General features: G+C 38.8%; 1 protein-coding gene across 23 annotated transcripts in view; it reads left to right on the forward strand.

The window, feature by feature from the left end:
• Positions 1–14,404, forward strand: part of LOC107267289 (probable GPI-anchored adhesin-like protein PGA55) — a 57,364-nt gene extending 42,960 nt beyond the window's left edge. For 18 of the 23 annotated variants that reach the window (XM_015738794.2, XM_025084542.1, XM_025084537.1 and 15 more), the window contains 13 exons: positions 134–229; positions 400–634; positions 804–875; positions 1,938–2,103; positions 2,545–2,648; positions 2,773–2,948; positions 3,094–3,307; positions 3,571–3,698; positions 4,351–4,527; positions 8,277–8,591; positions 8,673–8,924; positions 13,133–13,266; positions 13,352–13,538. In XM_015738794.2, the coding sequence (XP_015594280.1) occupies positions 134–229; positions 400–634; positions 804–875; positions 1,938–2,103; positions 2,545–2,648; positions 2,773–2,948; positions 3,094–3,307; positions 3,571–3,698; positions 4,351–4,527; positions 8,277–8,591; positions 8,673–8,924; positions 13,133–13,266; positions 13,352–13,538 (2,256 nt within the window). Of the gene's footprint in view, positions 1–133; positions 230–399; positions 635–803; positions 876–1,937; positions 2,104–2,544; positions 2,649–2,772; positions 2,949–3,093; positions 3,308–3,570; positions 3,699–4,350; positions 4,528–8,276; positions 8,592–8,672; positions 8,925–9,168; positions 9,178–10,238; positions 12,904–13,132; positions 13,267–13,351 lie in introns of those variants that run through there. The other 5 variants (XM_025084525.1, XM_025084540.1, XM_025084532.1 and 2 more) reach the window with 5 other exon arrangements.
• Positions 14,405–14,584: the final 180 nt, after the last annotated feature.

Here is a 14,584-nt window from a genome sequence, read left to right on the forward strand (position 1 = left end):
TATATGAACCTTTATTTGTATTCTCGCGCATTAAGTTTACGATCGTACAGTCGTACATCGAACCATCGTCTATTTTACACAGCATCCTTTAAGACGCACTTAACGCATTCTCGCCTTTACGATGTACTTTCAGAAATCGAGTTTCAACAAATTCGATGCTCTCAGCAAGAAGACAGTACTTCACGTGCGATCCGTCGACGCGGGAAAGGTTCAGCAGCAACTGAATGCAGTGAGTGTACCTACGTAACGACGTATAACAATCAATAACAAGAATCCGTAATAGCGTTAAATTATCGTTATATAAGTACATTTGCCAATACGGAAAGCGTAAAAGCGTACAAGGAAGTACACGTGATGTAAGAGCAAAGAATATTTCAACAATACGTATTTCGTTCGCAGGTCGGTCAAAATGGTGACGTCAATCCGAATTGTCGCAGTTGTGGAAAAGTCGTGTTCCAAATGGAACAGACAAAGGCCGAAGGTTCCGTGTGGCACAAGAATTGCTTCAGGTGCGTTCAGTGCAGTAAACAGCTGAACGTCGATAATTATCAAAGCCACGAAAGCACCCTCTACTGCAAGGCGCACTTCAAGGAGCTCTTCCAGCCGAAACCAGTCGAGGAATCGGACCAGCCAAGTGAGTATTTAACTTTTCTAAGCTTGCAGTACCAAAAGTATTACGGGAAACGGGTAGCCCCGTGGTCAATCGTTTAATCGCGTCTTCTCTATGTAATTTTCTAAGGTATTTCTTTCCATTAGCTTCTATCACTGCTGTACGATAAAGTCTGCTCTTGTAAAATTCCCAGTGCGACCCCGAAAGCCAGAGATGATCATTCGGGAGAACCAGCCGAAAGAGCTACCGCCTGACGTGGTCAGAGGTAAAGGAATGTGAAGAAAAAAAGGAAATATCAGCAAGCTGAATAATCGCCTCACGCAAATAATCCTGAATTTCGTCCGCTGAAAGTCTCACGACTATGTTCTCACGATGTTAGACTCGATTATGCGTATTTATTTTCACTCTCTGCGTCCGATGACGTTCCGGTGATATTTTTTCGTCGATAGTGTACATAAAAAATTTATCGGATATTTTACGAACTGGAATATAGGATTTCATCGATAGAAATATTGTATTTAAAAAATTTTCAAAATGCGTCACAGTCATCTACGTACGTTTCGAGTAACTTCGAAGTCATTTACGTGGATCTTCACTCCGGTGACATTAATTTAATTGTTGAAATTCTTGGATGACCACTATCGTGTAGAAAAAGAACATGAACAGTGCGTGCACCTTTCCGTGGTTACTTATCGATCCAACCCAACGCAAGTTACGCTTGTGTCAATGTCGCTAACGCACGTGTTCTCAGTTCCTCGTCAGCATTTCACGTGATGAACTATCCTCGTTGTTTTTCTAACATTTGTCGTTGTGAAAGGTGTGTACCTTAACGTTTTATTACTCATACATCCTATTATCCTTATCGCAGGATACGAGCACCGAGCGAATTTCGCCTTCCTTACTTAGCATTCTGTCTTATCCTTTAGATTCCACTCAGGGTCGATGTGAGACCCAGACTTCCTTCAACGCTACGTATCACGCAACGCATAAGTGACATTACAGTGAATCATTGAAACATCCTGCTTTGACCTTGATAAAAAAAAATTTTCATGTAAAACAGACAATCATAGTCATGATCTAGTTTTTTAATTTTCATAAAGCATTTTTTTTTCTTTTCACCACAAACTTCAGTCAAATGAAAGTGTTCTGCGTTGGTCAAAGGTTGGGTGACGAAGGTGCGTGTAGAGTGGGTATTGGCATCGTCTAACAATCCCAATGAGCTTTAATTGTGCGAGCAGAAGTGTGTTCCGTTGAAGTTGTTGTGTTCCGTTAGAGGAATAAACATATATCGTGGACAGGTATTAATATAATTAATTGAAAATTTCAGCATCCGACAAGCCGGACTTGGGACTGGAGGAATTATCCACGCTGAACGTCAAGTCACGCTTCCAGGTGTTCGAGAAGGGAAGTACAGAGGCGACGAACGACATCGAGAGGTCACCGTCGCAGGTGGCAGTCAAAAGGTCACCAAGTATTCTGAGCAAACTCGCAAAGTAGGTATACCAGCGACTGGCAAGCTTATACGAAGACACAGCGAAGCTTCGTTATTGATCAAGAAATTCTTTAGTAAAAGCAAACGTTACAATGCTTAGTCAGGAAACACGCCTAGCAGTTATGCCTAATTGGATACGTTCAATTTATAAGAGAATGAGGTACCTAAGAAAATTCGCATAAGAATTATACAACAGGCTATGGATTTTTTTCTTTCAAAACAACACCGAGGCGAAAATAAATGGCTTGCACGAAGTTGCACTAATCGTTAGCCCAATTTGAATAGCTGATTCGTGATATCTCAGAGTCAGCATTTTCGAGCTCTTTTAAAACGAACGTTGACTGAAACTGTAACAACACTTGCTAACGGCAAGACGTGCTGGCACCGAGTGTCATACCTTTATAAAAATGTTTTTAAGTTTTGTTTACATTGATTTGAAAAGGTTCCAGTCTAAGGGTATGGATATTGGAGTGGCAGACGAATCACTCAATGGTATCCCCTTCGAGGAGTCTAGTGAAAGCGAAGAAGAGATCGAAGAAAGCGAAGGTTTGTGTACTATTTCGTTTTTGTACATATTCAATACTGTTTTTGAGACTCGGCGGAAGCGTTTACTCAAAAATAATTGAGATATTAATATAAACGTTTGTCAATCCTTATTTTTAAATTACAGAAGTAGATACGGAAATCGTAAAAGCCAAACGAGCAACTCGTGAGCGTCCTATGAGCTTTTCGAAAATGGACGATATAAAGAATCGCTGGGAATCCACCAGTCAGCAAGGAAGACGCGAGTCGCAGCGCGAAGCACGCAAAGAAGAAATTGCTGGAATACGTTCTAGACTCTTTATGGTAAGAATTATAATTTATCGACTATTGTCTTTATCCGTTTCTTCGGACTGTTCAAATATTTTATTTATTTAGGATATACGTATTATTGAATACGTCAGTTGGTATCTCTGATCTCATAGTTATTTTCACTTCATCGGGATTTCAGGGCAAGCAGGGTAAAATGAAGGAAATGTATCAACAAGCTGTTGCTGAGAGCGAGCGTGTTACCAAGATCAATCCAGCAGAAGAAATTCAGCATGCAGCTCATACGCGTTCGATCAAAGAGAGATTTGAAAGGGGTGAACCAATCGCAGCTTCGGATGATGAAACTGATTCAAAGCCAAAACAAGAAAAACCAGACGAAGAAGTAATCGCTGCTGGTAAAACAATTGTCACTTTACGATCAATATGATTGACAATTCCTCGTACTGAATCCTGCCATTTTTTTTTCTTTCTCTTAATAGTACAGATATTTACTTATTATAAGAACAGTAGTAACCGGGTCCACATTATCAGACTGTGAATTAAATTTGCAAATGATTCACTTCCATCCGGAGGATCTTTGGGAAAATAATATTCTTTATCTATTTATCGTTATGATTTTCCCCGCTAGTGATACACGTCGACCTGTTTACCTTCCCAGGTATCAGCAAGAAGTCTCGCACTCTCTTCCTAGAGCTGGACGCTTCAGCAGCGAAAACGGGACGGACTGTCACGCCTGTCACTCCCAAGACGCCTGCCACTGACACCACATCACGTCGCGCCAGAGATGTGAGTTTCATTCTCTTTCTTTTTCTTTTTTTTTCAATTTAAATACTCTTTTTATATACGGACTTTTTATTCTTCACGTTTCTCTCTCACTTGCGTACCAGTTACGCCCAATTGATTTTCCTACTTAGCTATTGAGCCGAAGCGCCAAAAAAAACCCGATGACTGGTGCCAGTCAACAATATTTATAAAAATTGTTTTAAAAAATGTTGACTATCGAAAAAAAAACTGTCGTGACAATGACAAATATTTTTCTATATAAATTGTACATCTATCAAAATCCTCTTGGTTGGAGCGTCTTAGAAATGCAAAAGGAACAGCCGTGAAAATGTAGTTTCATAAATTCTATATTTTAAGGTTTTTCGTGTCAATGTATTTTTTTAAGTGCAATGCGAGTACAGCATTTAAATTACATAAACAGGTACTCTTATAAGTACTTAGAAATGTGGTGATAAGCAGCGAGTGGCTTTTACCACCGTATACTTCAATTCTCTATTCTATGCATTGAATTGTACTACATACATTTGCATTAAAAAAAGATAGTACGAAAGCATCGCGCTCGGTGTATACTAATGTATGGCGAATGTTGCGGAAGCGTAAAGAAATGGATAGAAAAATATTTTAGCGTTATAAAAATTTGACGTATGGTTGAAAGGCGTTCATGGGCCGTCAAGTATCGGAAGACGTGGTACGTAGCACAGACGCTGCTGAGGAGTTTCGCGTGGAGACTACCGATATCTCCAATAAGTTTAAATTCTTCGAGGCCTACAAGGAACCAGAAAAGCAACGAAAGCAGTTCAGAATTACTCCGCCGCGTGACGGCCAAGTTAAGGTTCGCTATTAAAGTGTGTGCGTGTGTACAAGAGTGGAGTATTGAAATATATCGCGGCAAATTCAAATAACAGCTTATGAGCACAATTACTTTTTTGTTCGAAAAAAAACGAACGCATAAGAAAAATATATTAATGCTTTTTTTCCTTCGTATGAAATCGCAAGTCGTACGTTGCATGGTCTTGAGTCCAAATAGTATGTTCAAACATCGTATTCCCATCAGATTGCAAAAAATTGGAAAATAAAAATTTTATTACCGACAATAAAATTTAATTTTGAGTGTGTACGTTTATCGTTGTTTCGCTTCAGAGAAATATTTAATCTCGAAATAACAAATTGTTCCATGTACTTTTTTTCTTTATTGCACGATAAAGCTGCTTACAAAGGATTTTACCGACTCGAATCCGATTCGATTAATGTTATCGTGTGTATTTTGAAGAATAAGCGCGAGATAAGTGTTTTTAACAAATCTACCGACATCCTTATTTAAAAATAACATCGCTCGACACTCGGCACATTGCGGATGGTTTTGTTGTTTGTGTAAAATTGTTTCTCCTTATTCCTTATCAAAAAATTGTCGCGAACGTCTTATCTCATATTTCTCGCGAAAATGCAGTAACTTTTAAAAATATAAACTGTATGCAATACGTTATTATATATTTTCCTCTGATCTTGTAAATCGGCTGAATATCGATTTGCTACTATAATTATAAAACACGTTTAGATCACTCCGATTTATCGGTACGTCATTGGATATACGAACTGATGAAATTAGCTAATTTTGAAATTTAGCATGGTGTAACGGTTGTATCCCATAAATCATATTCTCGTCCATAAATTATGACACACGAGTCACAGAAGACTGTCATTTAAACCGCATTGCAATTACACGAATACGTAGGCAAATGATTAAAACCAATTCACTCTATAAGTTTCTCTAAAACCGATTTTACTAACCACAATAATTATCATATATCATTATTAACGGGAAGCTCCTACTTAATAAAAGTTCTTATATCCTGTGCATATTAATATATATAACCACCCACTCCAGCTTCTACGATTACATTCTCCACTCGACCCCAATAATTTTGGAGCCTCATTAAAAATTAACGCCTTCACTAATATACCTATTTCGCAGTGCTGCACATTTAAATGATTTCGTAGACTCGAAGTTTTATTAAACATGAATAATTTCCTCGCGGCAACGTGAACGGCAAAATATCACCGAAAACATCCGCGTTACAGAACCATAAAGTCTCGACATTCCCAAACCGTCAAATACGCATTTCCGAAGAAACGTTCTAACTGCTTACACGTGATTTTCAGAATCCCCCCAAGAATTTTCTTACCGCGCGAGCACGTACGCCACATTTAATACCGTATCGTACGATCGAGCATATCTAAAGACGGAAAACCGTTTTGACGCAAAGCCGGCTGTGCCGCCATAACCAAAACCTTTCAGCATCACTCTGATCGAAAAACTCAGGCACCAGCCGTCCAAGTTTGTAAACTCAACATTTTGACGCATCCTAACCTAAAATAAAAATGGGGAAAAAAAGTTCTTTATCGAAATTCCTCTACGAGGTAGGTAGACGCTAGGGTACGTGGGAGAGGGGGAACCCTACCTGAGAACACGATGCATACCGCAAGGCATGTGTCGTCGTGGTGCAGAAGGCACGCAACCGTGCTCGCACAGTCTGTTGCCGCCCTGGAGGGAGTAAAGAGGATGTTAGTTACTTAGAGCAGGGTTGCGAGGAGAAAAGAGTAGGGTAGACAGACGCATGGCGGCGGGAATGAGAGAACGCGCGAGAACTCCGAGAACGAGAGGACAAAACCACTGCCGATTGGCTCTCGTCCTCTACGTCGGCCAGTACGGCTCGGGCGTCCTACCTACGGGGATACAGGGGTACAGTGGCACTTGATTTCTTGGCTGTCCTTGAACCCCGAGTGGCCAGCCATACTTACCGTTAGTATTCCTACATCCTTCCATTCGTGAAGAGCTACTTGGCTAACGACTGACCGACCGGCCGGCTGCTAGCGAACTTCTTCTTCGTATACTCAACAACGAGAAAATCCTTTGACGTGTAACGCACTCCTTCTTGTGCATCACGAACGTCACGGTGAGGATTGAAACGCCAACGAAACTCGAGGTAACGGCATCGTGCTGGTTCTCATTTAAGTCACTCACATCTATTAATCGCCTTGGACACGTGTATTCGTCATTCACTCGGAGGGAATATTTTTCTTCGACGTTTTTCTGACTTTGACTGCATCTCGGCTTCCTTGGGACATTCACGCTACTGACTGTTGTATATACGGCCTATAGCTTGGGATAATGTTTTTGGGGCGGGTTGACTCGAGCGACTTGTTGAATCGAGAAGTCTGTATACGAACAGGGCTGACTCTCAGCAGTCATCTTGATAAAAACGTGTGGTGTATTTTTAAATATATGGTAATCGTGTGGTTTGGGTAGTAAAAAATTGTGATTTTAAGATACGGTTTAGAATAATTTTTCGTATACGTCAAAGTCTAAGATTATTAATATTACTCGTAAGAGTTTATACGCTTCTGGAAAAATTACGAAAACCGGTATAACGTGTATCATTTATTATTGTTCGAAATATATTTCGAAATTTTTAACTATTTAATGGTCAAGGTCTCCTTTTGTCGGATATGTCAAACGGATGGCAACCACACCCTTTCTATAGTTTTCTTTTACAAAACAACCGATCGAGACATTCTGTCGAGCCCGAGGGCCAGCTGTTTCCTAACCAACCAACCTCGTAGAGACTGTGTCTCATTACAAAAGCAAAGTAATTGTCTGCCGTACGTTAATTATTGCACACGAGTAGGATACACTGGCCGGTATTTAAAAAAAGTGCCAATTAAAGAGTTCAGCGACCGTGTTTCTTGGCACGAGGGACACGGATTCAGAAAATTTTCAAGAACTCTTTCGACTACGTACGAACGCTCGTAAATTTCGCGAAATGCTCCTCGGACGTTAGTTCCTAATTCAGATATGTATTCAAATTGTTATATATATTTTGTCATATTATTGGACTTTCATGGTTATTCTTTCGTCGGCACATCGTAACCCTACATAGGATGATATTAATCATCATTCAAACACACTGCCATACCATCCGGCATTTCCACCTCCTTCATCAGGCTCTTCTTGAAGTATTCTTCGCTCATGTGCACACGCGGATCGCACAACTGCGCGATCGCCTTGATGAGTTTGCGGCCAGAGACCTCGCGCTCGTCAGTGGTTTTTCTTACAAAATGTTTCTTCTTTTTGAAAAAATATCCGAAGCATCGCATACCATGAAATTCGTCGGTCAAACAGGGGAATTACCTGTATTCTCAATTTTGTTTAAAAATTTTTTATCTTTGAGATAAAAAATTTGACAGAATTGCGTAAAGAGTAAGAGGGGCGGGTGAGGGGGGAATCGAGGTGGTAATGTAAATGAAATCGTTATAAATGGAAATCGTAGAAACGATCAAGCTATTAAAATGGTTCGTACAATCGTTAAACCGTAAAATTAGCAGCAACTAATCAAACGAATTACAGTCATTAGTCACGTTAGCCGTATGTGCAATTTAGCATCGCCAAAAACCTGTAATCGCCTCTAAACGATTTGACTCACGTCAGCGATTAACCATCGAATAATTGACTAATAGCAACCGTCCAATCTGTTATGACTTTCCTGGACAGAGAATAAAGTCTCATTATTCATATATTCTCAGATGGACTCTCCCGAACGTGAGATTTATCGTGATCCGGACGTCGTGAGGGCGGAGGACAGAGTCGACGAAGTCGTACACACGGACACCGCGACGAAGATGCTGTCCATCTTCCGGCAAATGGAGGAAAACGCGACCAAGGATGAACTTCCGGAGGGACCTAAACCTTTGAAATGTTTCACGCCGCCTCCGGAAGACAAATTTGCGAAACCAACGGCTTCCGAGTCTGACGAGGAAGACGACGAAGAGGCTGAGGAATCCGAAGGTGACGACAGTGCCGAGGAGAGGGATCCTAATTACGTTAGAGCATCCGATAAGGTAATCTTATATTAACCAACTAGGATACATGTATTATTCTGCTAATCGCTCGCATCACTGTATAATTTATACTCGTTGTAGGTAGAGGACGAATTCCTTAAGCAGGCGCAAAATGCAGCGCGCGCCAAGACTTTACGTGCGAAATTCGAACATTGGGAGGAAGCCGATGGTAAAGTAAGCAGTCATCACGTTGCTGAGATGGAAATTGCTCAAGGTGCTGGAGAACAATCTAGCATAGAGTCTGCGAGCAGCCTTAGGGCTCGCTTCGAGTCTCTTGGTTCTCAGACGAGCGAATCTCAGCGCACGCCCAAGGTCAAGGTCAACCGATTTGTGGTGAGTCACATTGGTACCCCCTTTATCGATTTAACATTCATCCCCCTGTCTACGTCCATATTATCCTCTGGTTTTGCATGATAATCCTGAAATAAATGTCAACAATATATATAAGTAAGACGACAATACGTCCAATCATGATCTATTTTTAATGCAAAACCAATTATAACCTTTTACAATCTTCTACCGATTCCCACTCTCAACCATGATATTCATTCGTATTTATCATTTTTCTCATGCCCAGCGGAAACAGGTATAACACTAGCAATTTACCAAGTAATTTACGATTTTCTTCACTGCGTATCGCCTTAAGTCGTTCTTTCGATACGGTTACGTTTTTTTGTATTGCAATTAGATATCATGATTCTCAAGCCACTGAAAATGTGTCTTTGGATTAATGTTTTTCCAAAGAACGATTTACATGAAGTATACCTATGAAGTATCAGCTAAAATATATACTTTCTGACGAATAGTTGCATCTGTTGTTGGTATTTCTTTTTTTTTTTCTTCTATAAGAACTATTCGACGGAGTGCATGGTATGAATTCTTATTGGATTACCGTGTCACTCTGATCCAGTTTGTACACCTAACAATCTTGGCTCGTTTGACATACATTAATCGATGTTCGCACCTCGCAATACCGAACGCTCTGAATAACGAGAATGCAAAGCCCATTTTGCTTTTGATTGTTTGACCCTCTAACAACGTTAATTTTTCAATTACGATTATTTGTCGTTGTCTTTCAATTACTATATATGCGTCTTAGATCGTTAAGTGAATAACAACACGTGAGAATTATGTGAGACAATTTGATGGTGTTTGTAAACTGTGTTACGCGTATTAACACTAAAATTTCTAATGCTTGAAGTACCTACAAATCAAAAAGCGTGTGAAATTAATTAGTGGATATTTGAAAGGATCCTTAGTCTTAGTTAAAATTAATTTTTTAATACATAAAACCGCAAAGCTTTCACTATTTGTTTTCAACTAGTTACGTCCTTTTGCAAAAATTGCACATATCAGAGCGGCTCTAAATCGTTGTCGTAGTGTACTGACTTGGCATGAAAAATAGATGTGATTATTTTTGTTAGTAGATTATGTGTTTTTTTTAAATCGTAATTTCGTTATCGTTTTCATACGTTATTTATAATTTTGCACTTTGCTACGAATGGCATCCTTAAATTTGGAATGACTGGTCTGTGCCTATGGCGTTTGTGTGTTACATGGTCGTTATACTTTTGTCGTATGACTGTACCTGCTGTTGAGGTTCACAAAAATAATCACAAACGAATTACTCGCTGTTTCCGTGAGCAGTAAAGACGTCAAGACTGAAGAAGAGTCGACAGCGGCGATCGACTCGGCGAGAGAGTTGGAGAGGATCCCTACGAAGAGGAGGAAGAAAGAAACAGATGATGATGATGAGATAGAGGAAGAAAACGTCGAAGAAAACCCAATAGAAATAACAAGAACGAGTCGGGACGATGTCAAGAAAGAGAGTCTTGAGTTTTGTGGACTCAATGTTGACGACACGGATATCAATTATTGTACTGTCGATGATCTTTACGTTTCTTTTCTGTTTCTTTCACTTTAAATATCATTTCAACTCTAAAGATATTGCTTTAGTCCAGTACGAGTAAGTTTAGCGTGTAAAGTATGTGTCCATTTGGTATTTAGTGGACTTCTATGTCACGCGTATTGTTCTGTTGCGAGAGCCTGCGTCCATCGTAGCGTCATTAGCCATGAGTAGTCTTTGTAATTTTAAAAAATAATTTATTCATTCGAATCAAAGTGATTTATTGACTGTGTTAAAATTTCGATCATTCGACGTCAGTGTATCATTATTAAGATTCTCTTGATCTTTTTTTATACAGTGAAAAAATATTAAAAGGCTCTCGTTCACGTTTTATTATAATCTCGTCTCTTTTATTCACTGTGTAAAATCCACAACTAATACGTTGCGTTGATTTTGAGTTGCAACTTTTTTTAATAATAGTCCCGGTCTCAGTTTTTTTTTTTGGTCGAGTACCAAGCAATACAGCAATGGAGAACTTGAGCGATTCGTGCTTCGCGTAACGTAGGATATAATATTAAATGGACTGATTTGAGAGAATTACTTTTCATCAACGATAGCTCGCTGATGCGATCAACTACAAGAAAAGTTTACTACGAACTTCATGAATGCTTTTACGAAATTTCGAATTTTTTACTGCTTCAAGAGATACGCCATTCTAGCTTTTTATACGGGACGCGCGGGCAATCTCGCAAAAGTAATATTGTAGAGTCAGGTTTAAAATTGATACTAGTAACATTAAGGAATATATCAATAAACTAATTTTAATATTGTCCAAATCGGTTATGGCGAGCGAAGCTTCCTTTCATTTAGACTCAATGTTTGTGAAAATTCACAGAGACGAATCCGCTGTGAGACTCGGGCTAATTTCAGTGCCAATATTACCGTTCGAACGATGCATTTTTTGTTTCATTATCAATATTCATTGTCAATCGTGGTCACGATATCCTTACGTCTTCCATGCAAATAATATTAATTATTCGTTTTTTTTTAAACAAGTGTATTAAAAGTGTCTAATAATAAGGATAGCTTTACTCGCCGTATCCGGTACACGTGCTAGCCTATGCTTCGATCAGTGAATAAAAGAACGTGCTGGATATCGCGTGGTAGTCTTAGAGTGATGCAAAAAAGAAGATTAATCGAAAGGTGGGAATGACCTTCCTCGAAATCTCAAGATATATATTTTTTCTTTTTTTTTCCTCCAAAAAAGACTACGGTACTCGTTGATTTGTAAGGTCGACAAGGCATTGACGTGCAATGACAATTCGAATTGTCGTCTATGAAATTTTTCATTAACCCTTACAACGTGCCGATTCGTTGAACGAGACATAGGCGAGCCTCGTAATTCTCGTCTCTATGAGAAAAATGTTTCCTCGTGACGATCATCACGAATCTTCGAGGTTTTCGGCGGTCTTAAGCCATAAGAAATAATCGTCACAGTCTCATCGTCATAAGGAAATGCGATCGTCATATATTAAAATACATTTATACCTATTATACATAAACAGGTAGTCTTCTTCGTGCACGTGTATACACGCACAATCACTCATATGGGATCACGCGTGCGATTATCGTATAATATTCAATTATTTTTCACGTAATCGATAAAATTCGGCACTGCGCATCGATTTGGCGCAAAAGTGACGTTTCAAGTTACGAGAAAAATTTCGTCCGAGTGATCTCAGGAGTCCAGAAGGTCCAAAGAGAGTCGGAAGGGTCCGAAGTAGGAAAGTAATTAAACCTGATTAATGATTATCATTGATCATTGAACCTTCAATGATACCGAGGAGTCCATCATTTTGACGTTCCATAGCTAATCGTGCCATATTCTGTGCCCTTCGGACTTTCGACCGATATACTTTGGAAAATATTTATTAAACGATTTCGATGACAATGATGATCATGATCGGCTACTCTGTCATCCCCATTTTCTCCTCTATTTGGTACCGTACAATATGCGTATAGCAATATCCTCGTGGGATAACCTACAAATCCCGTGGCCTACTTGAAAACTGGTTTACGAATAATTACAGCTGGATTGAATCGATTTAATTAAGTGTCATTGGAAAAGATGTATTGTCGACTGATGATGATTATGAGGTAATCTATTATATTTTAAGGGACGATCTTTCGCGTCCGTTATTTATATCGTAATAAGGACGTTGATTATAACTATGTTGTTTGCGTTTTTTGTCATATTTTATATCGTATAGTTTCTCTTTTGTCACTGCGTACTATTTCCTTGTTTAACATTCACGTGTAACATTTATTAAGATACGATGGCTATCAGTTAATAAAATGTGAATATGTTTTAACGAAAACGGATCGAGATCCTGGGTCAAACTGTCAAATGCAAAAAGATGTATTCACAAATCTTATGTCAGGATAAATTCAACGAATTCCTAGAGATATCTCTTTTTCATCTCTTATTCCCGCACATTCTCATTGGACTTCGCATAATAAGTATCTTACCGATCAACCAAATAATAGGTGAGCATCTGACATATAAAAAAAGAAAAAGAAACATTTTCCTAAAATTCACCAATATCCTTTTCACTTTTCTGTACGAAATTAATACCAACTCCAACTCTCTTGATTCTCCTTTTGTTGAAACTTATCAATATGAAATATATGCCAGGAAATCCAAACGAGCTGCATGGAGGTCTGCGAGAGTTGCCAGAAGAAGGTCTATCCCCTGGAGAAGGTTGAAACGAACAATAAGATCTTCCATAAGCAGTGCTTCCGGTGTCTTCAGTGCAATTGCATCTTAAGGTGAGTCCTTCCCAGAAATTACAGTAAAATGAATGAGTCGAAAAGGAAAGAAGAGAAAACTGTAAAACAATAAATCTTCCCACAGAATGGATACGTTTACCTTGAACAATGGAAAGCTCTACTGCATCCCGCACTTCAAACAACTCTTCATCACGCGGGGCAATTACGACGAGGGTTTCGGAGTTGATCCACATAAAAACAAATGGAGTACCAATAGCTCGGGTAACACAACCGCACCAACGCCAATCGCCGTATCAAACGGTGATCTGTGATCTTCATTTCGAACGATCAAAACCTAGCTCCTCAACGAAAATGAGCCAAGCTGATCGTGATCCGAAAATTTTCATTCAGCAACTTGCCAGCTCACTCTACGACGACGGAGCGTCTTTAACTCGTCGATTTAGCGACTGCGACGAGTCTCTTTTAAACACATATAAGAAACGTTTGAGGCCGTGGAACAACGGTGCAACTTTTTGGATTCATATCCACTTCCGCAGAATTTCATAATCCCTCCCCTTCTCTACCCATCACCGCTAATCGCGAACTTCGCTTTAGACTGAAATGACTAATTGTACATTTGTTCGTGGCTAATTTGTAAAACTTTGAGAGCGAACGGACGAGTATGGTATGCCATTGTTTTTTTTTTGTATTTTGTTTTTTAACTCAAATCAATTTAATAAGGATAAATTTGTATAAATTGATTAGAACGTGCCGATTTATAAGCGCTTCTCGTATTTTACTCGACGTGATGCGTATAGACTTGTCAAATATACTATTACAACGTCAAGACCATCGATATGCATTCCAGGCTTTATTAAAAAATAATTGACACCCTCAGTCAAATTGTTTCATGTATTTCCTCATTCGCCTATTTCAATGATCCACGTTATTTTATATTACTTATTATATTATATTTTCGGACTACTTTATTACCATTCATTATTGTCGTCACGATCTACTACTGCATTTAGCTGTGTGTATTATTATTACATTTATTTTTATTATTTTATTATTATATTTCTCTCAGTATGATTTATACTATATTACATTTTGTACTGTTATGTTCTATTGCATTTTATGTATCATGTACCCTTCTGTAAGAGTCTTTTATTCGTCAATATATATTTAATTATTTTAATGGGTTCTTTTCTTTTTCCTTTGGCTTATATGTTAACTTGCTTTATGCATAAGGATTCTGGCAACGAATGTAATGCGACAATAAGTACATACTAGATGATAGTAACACTAATGAGTGAGACATTTGAAGATCATTAAATTTATGATTCCGAAGTATCGTATTAATATAATAATAGTAATT

Source organism: Cephus cinctus, unplaced genomic scaffold (genome assembly GCF_000341935.2).
Source record: "Cephus cinctus unplaced genomic scaffold, Ccin1 Ccin1_scaffold0396, whole genome shotgun sequence".
NCBI lineage: Eukaryota > Metazoa > Arthropoda > Insecta > Hymenoptera > Cephidae > Cephus > Cephus cinctus.